The 15,354-nt window shown below is 42.6% G+C and overlaps 1 protein-coding gene across 1 annotated transcript; it reads right to left on the bottom strand.

Moving 5' to 3' along the window:
• LOC126568122 (uncharacterized) lies at positions 1–5,172 on the bottom strand. Its single transcript, XM_050224538.1, has 5 exons — positions 4,844–5,172; positions 1,694–1,923; positions 1,245–1,600; positions 374–734; positions 1–301 (listed from the first exon to the last, which is right to left on the bottom strand). Exons 1-5 carry the CDS (start codon positions 5,165–5,167, stop codon positions 1–3), a joined length of 1,572 nt encoding a protein of 523 aa, XP_050080495.1. The 5' UTR covers positions 5,168–5,172.
• Between the last annotated feature and the right edge of the window lie 10,182 nt (positions 5,173–15,354).

Here is a 15,354-nt window from a genome sequence, read left to right as displayed (position 1 = left end):
CTACACCACACGCAACTCATTTTCTGCCTCTATCTCGTCGTCCGGAGGTAGAACGGTTTGAGTGTCGCGTGGCATCTGATGATCGGCGTACGGTGAGCTAATAGCCACCTGTCCCGGATGGTGCAGCTTTACCCGCTGGCCAACGTTGCAGAGCCCGATCGAACGGCGCCTCAGGCCCACAAACACGACGAATATGATGATCGCGTTCCAGGCCAGCACGGACAGCAGCGAGTACTTGCCCATCGAGTATGGTATCCACACGATGATCTGGGTGGCACAGGCGAATGTGGATACGATTGTGCTGCAATGAGTAAGGTGGAGAGTTATAGTTTCAACGCTCTTAGCTTAATAGCGGCTTAATCCGTCAACTTACAGCTCCTTCCGCTGATCCATACGCTTAGCGGTGCTACCTTCGTTAATGATTTCGAAAGGATTCTCATTACTATTGAATCCGAGATGGTTACGCCCAAAGGAGGTGTAGACGTTAGCTGCACTGATGACCAGTGCTACTAGTAAGCTTGCTAGTACCGCCATCAGTAGGACACGCTCGGAGTAGAACGTTAGGCCCATGGCAATGAGAGAGCAGGTGGAGATGAAAAACACGGTCACCAGTAGTAGCCGGTAGTTGATGTTGGTAGTACCGGTGGCTGAGGAGAAGAACAGCATTGCACTGAAGATCACAAAAATGGCGTAGGAGAACTCGACCAGTACGTCTACCACGGGACGGTAGTATTCTGTGGGGAACAAGAAAAGAATACTTAGCTGAGAAAAGTTTTTTGAAGGATTCCATAGGCCTGTCCTGTTGGGAACATATAGTAGTAAGTCGACATCTAAAAACTATCCAATAATTTTAGAAGCTAAGTAACAAAGAAGATTTAAAGCAGATTCTTTGGAGGAGGAGAACCTAGAATTCCATACAAAATACAGGGAGATAAAGTTTTTCACTAGATTTTCTAATAGAAAACAAGGTCCTATCTGATTCTTATTAAAGGCAGAAAATACGATAGCAAGTCCGTTATAATATGTACAAATTGCCAAGGAAATACTATTTGGTAGAGATCTTCATTTGCGATACTAACATGCAGTTCTAACTCAATTTTTCGTCAGTTTTTAACATGGACTAACCTCAATTGTTGCATAAAACATACAAACAAGTGATAACAACATGCATGCTTCAAGAGCTAAGCGCCACATTCTGCCACCCTAGCGCCTAGACATCTTCAAGGATGCACCTCTGTTCTTACCTTGATCAAGTGCTGTAAGTAGTAGTTCGAGCAGTATTGCCCCAGCCAACAAACCGGCATGACTCGCAATCAGTGGCCCGTACCGGTGTGGCAATGTCCGATCGAACGCGTACGCCAGCACGGTAATGGCCGAACCTACCAGCGCCAGCCCTATCATCACTGTGCCCAACCACCCGGAAAACAGATCATCCGAATGGCCGGCACCTTCCACGTCACAGATGTGCGCCGCCAGCACCATGTTGCCCGTTTCCTCCACGCAGAAATCGTCGTAGAACTCGATCCGGTCGCCGCGCGTCACCAGCAGTGAACCGTTCTGGATCAACAGCATCTGCGTGCCACGATCATTAAATATCAACCTGTGGCCGGTGTGTGGGGGATGATCGTACGAAATTAGACACTTGTCTTGTGTAAAAATGTTAAACCTAGCCTCTCTTTTCACCCCCACTTACCTCTGTCCCACGCACGTCTTGTCGATTGTCGTGTTGTAGCGCAGGTATTTGCCGTACTCGTGACACCCGGGCCCATAGTAGTCTAGCTGGCGGGCCAACAGCGTAAAGCGGCTTATGTGATCGTGCACATCCATTGGGTGGCAGGTGGTTATGCTTAGACGGTGGAACGATTGGCCCTTCGGGCAGCACTTTCGTACCGTCAACCTGTCCAGGGACTTGATGTGCAATGGCTGGAAGGAAACGTCGGGAACGAGAAACCGGGAAAACGTTGACAAGACAAATTAAACGTCATCAATATTGGTACTTAATTCGTACTGTTTATGTAATGGCCGATGTTTGGTAAGGTGTAAAATCATCGTTTAGAGTTTAGGTTATTTCGATGCGATTTAAATGCTTGAGAACTATTAATCCTCCGAATGATGGATGCACTGAGAAGCTGTTAAGACAATAACAACCAGTTTTGATTGACAGTCGTCAAGTGTTGAGACTTCATACTGTAGAAATAGGCTCGTAATAGCTATAGCGTAGCTATGAAAATCCTAATAACAATCCCTCTTTTATCATAAAAGTCATATAACGGCCTAAAAAGGTAAGAATAAAGTTTCCAAAATAACTTTTGAGTCCTGACATAACATTGAAACTTCAATCAGCGTCCTATTAGTATCTCCTTCAGTTTTTTAAGCTTTCATCTCATTAAAATTTGAGGCGTGGAATCTGGAATTTTGATAGCCTTCGTTGTGCAATGAAAAATAAAGAAGAATTATAATATTATATTCGAAGCTTCGAGCAATACAAGAAATAAAGAGAAAAGGAACTGTCACTTCACTCGCTATTGATCAATAAATCAAAGATTAATCTTCCTCCCTTCTGGAGTTCTCCGCCATTTCTTTTTCGCAGGTATGTGCAAACAGGTTTTAGTCATCTTAACTTCTTCCCAAAATTTTGTGTTTACTTTTTGACCTCGCAAAACTAAAACAGAACGACTGATGTGGTAAGGTGTCTGTTTTCAGTAAAATTATTCCTGTCCGAGTTCTCGTGCCTGATGGTACCATAAACTATGCAAATGTAGATTAACATAACCGTTCTTTATAACCTACATTAGAGTTAATTTGGAGATTGTGTAAAGATCAACCAGATTAACGAAAAAGAAAATGTATCCATTCGAGCAGAATGACCTACTGGGCGGGAAGAAATTTCACAAGATTACAAGAATTATCCTCCTCAGCCACACAATGTTGTGCCACTTTCAAGCAATGCTCTCTGTATCAGGCAGCTAGGTTGAAGAACCAATGATAATCTCCAAGGGAGACCAGTTTCTCCACGGATAAAGCTTGAATTTTCTGAGGCTCCATATTGCTTTCTCAGTCAAACTTTTTTTTTTTACTTTCTGTTCTCGATCTTGCCGGTTTATTCGCTCAACCCGTAATGCATCTCCAACTTCACAGCCGGTACGGGAAGTATCTAGAACCCTTACCAACTAGCCACTATAACACCCGCGGATTCTTGCTGAATGAGATGCAATTTTGTGCACGTCGATCGCGAAAGAAAAATGATTCCGCATTAGCACACATGATTAAGCGAGCGAACGAGCCACCGTTGCATCGAGGTAAGTTTCCGGTGCACATTTGCCGATACATTCGCACTACACGCAAACTGCATGTGCATGTGTGTGAGCTGCAGTTTATTACCTACGCCGAAAAGGTCATCCAAAAGCAGCAGTAGAAAGTAAAGTCCTTCGCCGTTCGGTACCTACCACTGGGAGGGAAAAAAAACCACACCAAACTGTTAAGAAATCCCTGCACAACTTGACGCTGCAGACTGCAAATGTTGTATGTGGTTGTGTGCAATAAAACATTGTTCTTGCACGGTTTGGGGGATTTTTTTTATTAACCTTGTGTATTGATCGTCTACGCCAACACAACAATATCTGGCTGGCGTGTTTGTTGTTCTAAACATGCAACATCTTGATGATCGAGCTTCAATAGTTGATTTACCTATCGCGATAAAGCGCATGGTGAGAAAAAATTAGCAATATTGTTTTTCCTCATTCCTCATCGACTCAAGCGCAAGGTCTTTGATCTCCTCTATCAAGGCAACTGGGTAGAGGATAGAGGAATTTATAATGTAAAACTTATCGCTGCATCTTAAACGATTTTCTTCCCATATGCCCATGTTCGGCGCCTAAGGAGAATTCTTTCCAACGAGTTTAGAGTTGTCATTACCAATCAGGATTAGCATTCACCATTTGCTCGAACTCACATTTGCCAACTTTGCTATAAAGTTGTTTCTTCCAAATGTACCTTTTATAGCAACGCCGCCGCGCATTAATAAAACAGCAACATTTATCAGGAAATAGTAACCCGAAGCGACAAGGCAAGTTTTGATTTTCTAAGTAGCTCTTATGCGCCTCCTTCATCTGACAGCCGTTTGACAGCAGGCGCACTCAATCAATACACATGTTACCGTTTGAATAGTTCTTAGAAATGGAAAACAAGCTTTCGGGCGCTAGTGTCGATTTGTGTGCAATTAAAACAATTATACAACCACACTCTTCCATCAACGACTGCACTAATAGTTCGCTTAGTTTTATATCCTACTCATTAAAGTTGCAGCTTGTGATGCAGTGTAAAGTAGAAAAAAAAAACCTCAAGGAAAAGCCCAGATCTCTCTGGGGAGAACCGGTCAATGCAATTAGCAATCCACTGTCATCCTGATGAGTGCTAACTGCATCTCACACCATTATGAAAAAGTGTGTCCATTTACACAACTGGTTCCCCCTGTCCAAAAAGGTAACTGTCCAAGGTGAACTACAATGATGACTAACTGTTATACGTTGTCCGATTATACAAACATGAAAATTTGGATCAACTGAACGAAACATGGATGACACCCGCATTGCTATTAGTCCCAATATTGGACAGCAATAAAACCATATGTCTGCAAATTGCATAACAACCAAACACCGCTCCATTCCATTGTCCAGTTCCAACATTTCATTGTATGCTGCCTTTCACCGCCGCACAAGAAGCCGTTTTTAACGACCGTCTCAACCTTTCGTTCCAGTTCAAGGTCGCGCCTAGGCTCAAAATTGTTTTCTGAACGGTGCCTTGGCAAACATTCGGCACGCACTTCTCGGTGTCCGTTTCTCACCTTTCGTTCGCCCATACAAGCCACACTTTGTTCCGCCGAGCTGGAACCTAGCTCTTCCGAGGAGGTATCGTTGCTGCCCGGTCTCGGAGATGTTTGATTCAGTGCATCCGCTATCAGACGATCCAGCGCATCGTTGTAGTCCTGGGGTCGAACTTTTTTGCGCCGATGGCGCGTATCCAGAACATAATCCTCGGGCACATTCTCACCCGAGTCATCCACATAGGTGATGAAGTTAGCATCGGTCCTTTCGCACTGACTGATCAGCAGGATCAGCACACTAACACTCCACAATGTGACCAGGCACAGCGTGCTGTTTGGTGCCATTTTGTTGTCGTTTTCTATGCGGTTCACTTCACGTTCACAAACAATAATGACAGATAAAAATCATATGCATCACCAGGATTTAACAGGAACACACGAGCCACTAGAAACTCACGCCATTCCCGGTTGAGGTTCGCGCGCGGAACTGTTGCGAATCCTTTGCAGCAAAAAAGCACAAGCACCGAACGCGTACGGTAAAGTCCCTACACTGACCGTGCGTATACGACGGCCTCACCTGAACTGCGAACCGATGCGATGCGTCTCGAGGTCTCGCGAGGCTGTTGATAGCGCGAGCGAGCTCGAACATGCAGATCATGGTTGTTGTGCTGAGCGCGATCGCGGTGTGCGTATCGTGTATAGCCTCCCCCACCACCTCACCGGGTTCGCAGCGTCGAAGCTTTTTCGAAGCTGTTGCCTTTTGTTGTTTTGTCTCGTACCGTTCCGTACTTCCCCTGTTCCGGCACAGACGCCGCAACCGTCGCGACAGGTGTCAGGTGAAATCAGGTTTACGTTTTTCGGATGACTGAACTGATGCAACACCGAAAAACCCATCCTCCATGTTTGGTAAACCCACCAACACCAACACGAGCCCATGCGATCGGAAAAACGAGTTCTACGAGTGGGGTGGCTCAAACGCGCGCTTTGCCGGTGTTGATGATGCTACACGGTTAGAAGTTGTATTGCAGTAGCAAGGTTATGTAGGGTGGGTGGATGGATGGACGGTTGAGGGTGCATAACAGGCCAGAGGGTAGCAAGTAAAGCTTGTGTTTCTCATCAACGAGAAGGGGGCAGTTAATAAATGGTTCTTGTAATAAGAATTATTGATTAAAATTCAGCTTCTCATATTTCACCGCCTTTTTTTTCCTCCTGCTTTGTTCCCCCCAAAATATTTAAAAAAATCTAATTCTCCAGAAATGTTAGTGTGATGCTTCCAACCACTTTTCAATCCACAAGCGATTCAAACGTGCTTCGTGATTGCATACTTTTAGGCGTTGTATTTCTGCGTCTTTTGCCGTCATCATTGATCGACCGTCTCTAAAGTGCGTTAGCGTTTAAGCTTAAATAGTATTTTATTTAATATTTTAGAAACTTTAATCGTTAAAATAATTCTATCGAAACGAAACTCGCTTCCAAATAAACCTCAGCTCAGTAAAAGTATTGCTGAATTTTCTTTCCGATCTCCAAACGATAAACCATTTGTCGCTTGTGTGAACAAACGGTCACTACTGTCGCAACTAGCGAGGGCATTGCAAAAATTGAGTGGCATTAACGATTTTTAATGCCATGCTCCTTTCCGCTGGTAATCCACTTAACTATATCTCGTCTTTTATGGCATGCCGGTTAAGTGTAGACGCAACTTTACTGCTATATCAGATGACCTCTAGCAGATATGGTGATAACACAGCTAAGGAACTGCACTTGACGATTTGTGCACGCTATCAGCGTACTTCGGGCGGGTATTTTCGGGAAACACTTCGGAACCGCTGATAATTGCCCATCCAACTTTTACAACATCCGATTCCCATATCAAAAATCGTTAAATGCAGTGCAAACTATTCCTTTACATCGATATGTTTTTTTTTTAACAAGTGCATATAAGTTTATATACTATACATTCAGATAGTCTGTTGACCTTCCAAGACTACCGGAAACATTAGTGCTTCCGTCTTGTCGTGACTCTTGAATAGATGTTGATATGCACAGCTAGTGTGAGCAAACAACGAACAGCTACTCGGATAAATCATCGCAGCACATTCTCCAGTCGACCCTGGAGTAAACCTGATAACGCCGTCTAGAATGGATCGGACTCAGCAATAGCACAAAGCCTTCAGGCACAGGGGATCGCTGAGAATGGACGAAAGCCTAAGAATCATACCAACGGATTGCTTGAGCATGGCAATAACATGGTCAACATATACACTAAAAGATAGTCTTTTATGGAAGTTACTCGACTTATGACAGTGTAATAATTGGTGTATCTGTACAGAACCTTACGAGATCTCCCAAACGAAAGGATACTACATTAATAGGGACATAAGTTTTTGTGCCATTACCACGACACTAAACGAATAAACTACTGAGGAAATCTGTAAGGAACAGCAACCAGTTGACAAGCTCACAGGAAGTCAAATTTTGAGGTCGTCCGCGTCAAAAAACAAATCAACAAAAAAACCGAAATAAAAATGGACTGTCCCATACGATTTACCATTGATATATGATTCTAACCAAGGTAGTAGAGTAAACCCTCGATACTAAGATTTTAAAGTTTGGCCTCCCGAAGGTCAAACGGAAGACTTCGAAAGCCGCTTTAAAATCTTTGTATATTACATCGCTTTGACAGCCGGAAACTATCTAAGAAAAGGCAAAGGATGTTGCTGGCCTCAGAGATCACTTGAAAAGATGAACCAAAAGAGAATATTTTTTAGGACGTCCCTTAACAGATGCTATTACAAGTTCATTACAAAACTCAATTGGAGGATCATCTGCAATCATTTTTTAAGCCCATGCTACTGAAGTCACTGAAGATTCATTTGTTAAAATATGTTAAAAAAGCTTTCAAAATATGAACATAAGTGGTGTTCGGTTAACGGCTTGAACTCGTCACAACCAGATAGTAAATTATTTATTAGGCAAATGTAACTTACTTCTTAATCCTAAGAATTAAGTAATGAAAATTCCATTGAAGCATCAAGCAAAAACTTGTGTTTAAAGCCATTCAAAGCAAGGTTTTTAAGTGTATATTTTAATTTTCAATCTACAAAAAAAAACACCATTTGAAATAAAGCACCTAAAAAACCCACCGGTGTCACTATCCCAACATTTCAAAGCGACCACCTTCGAACCTACACGAACTCTACAGGGCAGGGTAATTGTATGAAAACAGTTTCACACGGCATTTATGTTCAACATGGGTTGTACATGCGAACGTATCGTCCTTTTGCTGTATCGCCCCGAGGGTCGTCTACGGCACATGTGTAGCACTGCGGGCTGTGAAATGCGAAACTCTACGGAAATCTAATGTCCTTTCTACTGCTCTTATCCCCCAAACGCGAGCACACACACACACACACGCTTTTCGAGACTTATTTGATATCGTTTTAATGAGAGTGTTCAGCTACACTAAACTCTATGTAGCGTTTTCGTCTGTTTCGGAAGCTTTCCTTCCCTAACGCCCGGAGGCCCCATCTCTCCGTTCGGGGTGTTTTTTTGTTGTTTTTTCTTTGGCGTTTATTTTTACTCCACCCTTCCCACGGCTGGTACCACCGCCCCACCGTTCGCACGAAAGGAAACGGAAGGAACGGATTCGGATCGAAGAACAAAACCATCTCCCGGACTCCAACCATTGCCGGACCACTGTGCTGTACGCGCTAACGAACACATTCATCTGTACACGGATGCCGAGGATGCTTTCATAATGGTGTGTATGAAGCAATCAACTCGCGTGCGGAACGACGTACGTACGAAGGATTAGTGCTTTTAGTAGATGATGATTGTGGTGGCTTCTGCAGGATGGCACTGTCAGCCGGGGATGGAAGTGCTAAAAAATGCGCGTGAATAGTAACGCTTGGTGGCGAGGGAGATTGAAATTAGGAAGCTTTGTTGGGCAAGTGATAAAAACTCTGGTGTTACGTTGCACATTTTGTTTAATCCATTTTCATCTGTGCATTTTAATATTTATTTCAATTTAAAGCATACGTTAGGTCCCAGCTTGAAGCGAGATATCAAAATACGTACATAATACAGGCTCTTAACAGCGGATGAATTTACCTTAGTAGTTCGAACAACACGACTTCAGATTGGAAGCATGGCACGTTTCACTGGCTCCAAGGTAGTCTACCTTCAAGAAGCCTTCAAGAAGCGCAGAGTGAATCGGGTGAGTTTGCACTGAAGAGATGCCAACCGGGACAGCAAACATGCGGCAGAATGTCACCATACAAATGGATATTCCAAAAGAGCAATAAGCATTCTGAACCAACTCTGCTCACTAAAGTCGCTTACTACTTGCTTTAGCAAGCCGATCAGTTGGTCCCCTCGGTGAAAATGTGACCTAGCTGGTCGAGGAATCTCATTTTCTCGATCTTGAAGCATTCTAAAGTCCCTGTCACAGCTGCAGCTTGTCTGCATTTGATACCGTAATTACTGTCTGTTTCCTCTTGGTAATTGATCTCTTTTCTGTTTGATCTAGTAGAATTTTAATCTAATCTCTCGATACGGCCATTTCTGCTATCCGTTTCTAGGAGAAGCAGTCGAAGGCTGGATTTCTTCAAAGCAGACTACTCGATCTCGACAGAATTTAAGGATTAATTGGTCGCCTACGGGCCTCATATTAGATGTCTCGCAAAAGGAGCCTCGTATAAGGGGTGCTCGAATGGCTTTATGTGATAAGCAATCTTCTTAACACCCGTCACTCCAAATGCTCTCTCATCTTCCATTTCTCCTAGGGGCTATGTATGAAAGGGCATCCAAGGCCCTATATCTAGTTGTTCCAGCCAATGAGCTACTCCTCGTTACTCTTCGATCTCTGCTTCGATTAACAACACAGAGAGGCATCCTCCGAAAGTATATTCCAGGCCTATTCCACATAGAACTTGGATTATTCTCATAACAACTATCACTTTCAGAGTCCGAACCTTCATCTAGCAGGTACGAATTTCCAACAGAGTAGATATGAGGTTGGATATGGGCGATCCCAACAGATGTTATAAATACTAGTAGGATTTGTTTCAAACTTACATCAAACTTACATAACCATAGCATTTATAGATAGATAAAATTGAGAGACATTTTTAAATACTTTTCATAAAACGTCTGAAACATAAAATCGCTCAATAGAAGCAGGCCACAGTGTATCAAGGAAGCAAACCTGAATCTCTTACTGGTACTGGTAGTTCCGGAAAATTCATCAACGTATCGAAAAGTTGCAAATAGCACCGTTCCACCCTTTCCTGCGCCACTCCTTTCATTTCCGGAGAAAAACGAAGAATTATAATTTGTGAACTTCCCCATTTCCCTCCTCCTTCCTGCTTCCTTCCGCAACCCCGTAAGAATGTACCACAGTTTGGGAAAGTCTTCTCCACCGTTCAATTACCTTCATTTCCGAGAAAGGTTTCACCCGAAAGGCGTTTGAATGTGTATGTGTACGGGTTAGGTGCATTGGTTTCTTAGGGAAACGAAGATGACTCGGGAGAAAAGAGGGCATTAGAAGGTTTATTAAGCAAAACGAAAAAAAAGACCCTTGAGAGTTTGCTGTTCCCTTTTCTTTTACTATCACAGTTGTTTCCTCTCTGTAAGAAACAAATCAACATTTCAATGAGAGGGTCAATACACCTTCAGACCCACGGGAAGAAATGGGAAAAAAGCTGCCCAAAGTATAGGAAAGTTCTTATCGATCTTCTTTTAGTTTTTACTTCGATACTCATTTTCAAACCCAAAAAAAAGGGAAGAAAAGAATCACACCCACACAAACACGCACGCACAAGCTGCAAAATATGAAGGTGAAAATTGGAAGAAGGCTACGATGATAAGGCAAGAAACGGATTAAAACATTTTTTTCTGCATTTTCTCTTCAGGTGTTTCGAGTGGGGAACTGTTATCGCCACTAGGAGTTTCGCACGTGTGTAGGACGATAGGCGTTGGAGGGATGAAAAAACCCTTTTTCCTTGCTTTCCCTTTTTGTTTGAAATAAGAACAAAATATTTTGCCTTTAAATAGGAGTTAGCTTAGCTTTCAGGTCATAGTTTTTGACAAAATTTGTGGAAATAATGGTGTCAAATTCAAAGGAATCCTTATTCATTTTTCTCATATTCTAATACCACGGATGCCTTACAAAATGCTCTAAATATTATCCCTCATTCCTTTATCGGCCGGAATAAAAGCTTACAATCATCCACTAGAGTACATTACCATGGACACTGTCTTTCCACCTTTGTGGAATTTTTTTTTCTACCCAGCCCTTGCAAGAAAAAGCACAGGCCTCATCGATTCTTCTCCAACACCGCCCCCAACACCCCGCTATCCAATCTGTTTGCTGCACACTGGCGTGACGCTAATGAGCGGCCATTAATTCAATATAATTTCCCACCCAGTGCTCCTGCCACCGCCATTCTGCTCCTCTTGCACAGCTGTACACACCGCCTCCTTCCCCGATGCAAGGAGTTTTCCCCATGTTTGCACCCTCAGATTGGTATCCATTTTTCTTTCTTACCCAAGAAGTTCTTTTTTCACTTTTTCTGGTGCGAAATGATTCTAATTACACGGTTACGGTTGATGGGATAAATTTATCCGAAAGCTATTTCACCCTCCAGCCCTCAGCTCACCTCCCAGTTGCTCTGGTTGTCGGCCTGTCGTTAGGGGACCGGTGATGTGGTATAGTATTTATTATGATGAAAATGAATTATGCCGCGTTAAGGTTGTTAAAATGAGAACGAAAATCTGTTCCTAATTAGTGTAATACATTCATCTATTCCTTGAGAAAAAAAACTTTTATTCGTTTATTCGTAAATTAACGTTATCTGTCATGATTTGCCACTATAACGGTGTAAAGTACAACTCATAAAAAATAAGATAAAGCGTCTTATTCAAATCAACTAAATTGATGATTGAGTTGTCCTTTACGTCATTTGTGTGATTGGTTCACTAACGCTATTACAAAGACAACTTTTAAGGGCTGAATCTAGATCTAACGTCTAAAATCCTTGACTGTCTAACAGGAGCTGAAAAGTTTATTTTAGTAAATAAAGTCCTCAAACATGCATTGTGTCATGTTTGCATTGTGTCATCTCAAACTGATTTTTGAATGGTGTTAAAATCAAATATATTAAAGATAACTTCGAACACCATAGACGTCACCATTAAGAATAAACGGGGCGTCAATTATCCCTCAAAAAATCTTATGCAGGAAGACGCACTGAGCCATCATTTTTCTAATGATTCAAGTCCAACAAGAAAACATCTAGTCCGATAGCTAGGGCAAGTGACATTACTGGACCCAGGTAAATGATAGAATAGTTTTTATTTTTTATTTTCCCTCAATATTTTCTTGTCTAACTATCCTAGCTTGTTGCAACGTTGGCCAGCCATTCCTAGCAAACTCATCGACGTTACAAATTAACGAACACTACAAAGATTTCAGGCAAAAGGTTAACTAACTTCTCAGTTTAACGACTTTCTTGGTCACGCCTAGCCATCTAATGGCCTGCTGGACTTGCTAATGCCACATAGTTAGATCGTTAGTACTCATTACTAAGGAAAGGGCCGATTGAGATATGAACACCGGTCCTGCTGTAGCGTCACTATTGGACTGCTCCAACAGAGAGGATCGGAAATTGTCAATTCAAAATCCTTCTGAACGCTGAATAACGAACCTCATGGCACCGGAGAACCCTTAAATCTGCTATAATCAAACACTATAGGGGCTTTTTTTTGTGAAAATTTGACATTACATTTAAAGACGTTTTTTTATTCATAAAGGACTGCCAGACCGTATTGCTATTTAAAGACGCAGTCCGCTTAAGCAGTTATTGACGAGTAAATCTTAAAATTGCCTACGGATAATTTATTATGAGCAGCAGGTATTTAGTTTACCATATGATTAATAAAAATCATAAAAAAGAAACGGACCAAAGAAGCAACCCTGGGGTACTCCTGATGTGTTCGAGACAGCTAAGGAAAACGATCATTCTATATTTAATTTAACAGCCCTGTTTAACAAAAAATAAAACCTGTGAACTATAATACAAGGAGTTCTCTGCGTATTTTTTGACTTTTTTCAGAAATATTGTGTAAATAACAATCGTACAAGAAGCTAGCTAGATTTGTCTCTATTAAATGGTACGGGATAAATCCACGCTGATCAGGTGTTCCGTAGATGTTAACTGATCAATAGATCGTACAGTTTGCTGGTAGCGCAAAGCATCGAAATACCGATGCGCTACGTCTTTTCAGATAACGAAGGGTTTGATCGAACCACGGTGATTTGCTACTTGAGTAAAAATATCTCGATTAAATTAAACTTTCGTCATGGTAAGAAAATATTCTTTTTACATTCTTAAGTTTTTCTTAGTGGAGTTTCACTCCACATTTCCTTTGTCCAGTTCAAACAGTTCAAACAGTTCACGGTTCACTTCCTTTTTAGACTGTGACCACAAAGAAAGGTGTGTCTTGATTGAAGAGTCAACTAGGACTAATTAAGTTTAATCGTTTACCCTTTCCTTATCCAACCTATCGATTGCGCCACTAACACACAGCTATCTGCTGTGTGGTACAGCTCTTGCCGTGAACTGAGAACATCTGAACAAAGTTATATTGAGCCAAAAGCCACAGACATCCTTAGATCAGTAAGATCAGATCAGATTGCAACTTTGCATAGTACTCTTTACCTTCCTTTTTATATACATATTAAGGGTTTAGCATCCAATGAGCATTTGGTATTTTAGAATGCGATACAGGTGTCTTCTAAATTACGGTTCAATTTCGTGCAATTTTAAATGTTTTATTACAACATAAACTTATATTATGTAACCTTCACTAAGTCGCTCATCCACAACCATACTCCAAGCAATTACTTAGTTGGTATGATTTATCAAATTCATCCACCGGGTATTGCTTTCCAGCCAATCGCTTGACCTTTACACACGACTACCCCCAAGAGGATGCAAAAGGTACACACACAGGAGGGCAACTAAATTAGCATTCGTTTGCAAATTTATCGTTCTGTGTCCTACGCCGCAAACGCTATCTTCAAGCAGTTGTTTCGCTTGTGCGGGGACCAACGGTGACCAAACGACATTCTCGCGCAACGATCGATCAATCAAACGACGCGTCTTCCCAATTCGACCCTGTGATGTCATAAAACTCCACAGCAGCATCCCCCAAAACATGAACTTGAAAAGACATCACTGCATTTGTCATCGTGAGTGCGCTTCGGTTTCGAAAACTTCGCGTCTAATAAATGGTGCGTGAAGCAGTCCATAACTCACGCGCCAAAATGGGCAAGATGGCGCTCCGATGACACTGAACAGAGACACGCCATCGATTCGATGCCGTCTTTCGCGTCTCCAGCAGGCGCCCCTGCTCTCTTATCCGCTTTCTTTGCAAGATTCTGCAAATTTAATTAACTAACGCCAGACGATGACGAACACACGCACACCACAAGACGCTCCACCAGCATCAGCGTGTCTGGAAGGGAGATTAGTTTCACACGCTCCAAACAAAACGCACGAGTACACGAGCCTCACCTATCAGTGCGCCGGGGATGACCTATGACGTAGACGGCGTCTTACATCGAAGGTTCTCCGGTGGAAGCTAATCACACGCAAACAGGAAGTGGCCGTGACGTGCTATACCTCGCGCCTGTCATCGCCTGTCGCCACGCAACACCGGTATACGGTGGGGATCTTTACTACGTGGACCGTACCGTATGCGCATGCAGCTGTTACCACTGCACTGAGATACTGCACTTGGGATGTCTTTTCTATTGCGGTCGGTGGCGTAAAATGTGGATCAATGCCAAATAAGCGCATAGACACACATCTCGTACATCTCGGCTCGATGGGTTCTGGTGCACAGCCATCCACAGCGACCCATACGGCATACGGAATTGGTGCTGATTGGTGTCGATATCCTCTGGAGAGAACATGTCTAGAGATCAGAACAGACATTGCAGTTACAAAACGACTTTAAAGAAAAAGCCTCTGAGGAGATTTGCCCTCCAAACGGTACCATACATGTTAATCGTGTTTTGGACAATCTTTTCAAAATAGAGACGGATGGCAAATTAAACGAAGAAACAAAAAAACAGGTTGTGCAAACCTGAACCAGTTTTAGATTTGACACGTGCGACTATTTATTGACACATTTGGCATTTGCCACCACGGTTCTGGCGTTCGCTTCTTCCTCACTTACTTCCAATTTGCAACTAAACGGAAAGGTAAACGTTTTGCCCCGATATGGGCCATTTGATTTTAATCGATTATCGACTGATTTATAGTCACAGCCACAGTTAGCTATTGCACTGAGAGACGAACGACACAAAAAAAACCTCATCACCCACTAACGCTAGGCATATGGGGTATAATTACATCAAGCTAGAGCGCGAAACACACGAGGCCACCCTAGCCCTTGGCATGGTTTTCACATTCCTCTGCCAATGAGTTGATAGATTTCTCTGTGAGTGTGTGTTTTTTGTGTAT

The sequence above is a fragment of the Anopheles maculipalpis genome, chromosome 2RL, assembly GCF_943734695.1.
Source record: "Anopheles maculipalpis chromosome 2RL, idAnoMacuDA_375_x, whole genome shotgun sequence".
NCBI classification, from domain to species: Eukaryota; Metazoa; Arthropoda; class Insecta; order Diptera; family Culicidae; genus Anopheles; species Anopheles maculipalpis.
The sequence above is the reverse complement of the archived record's forward strand: the minus strand, read 5'-3'. Positions and strand labels throughout refer to the sequence as shown.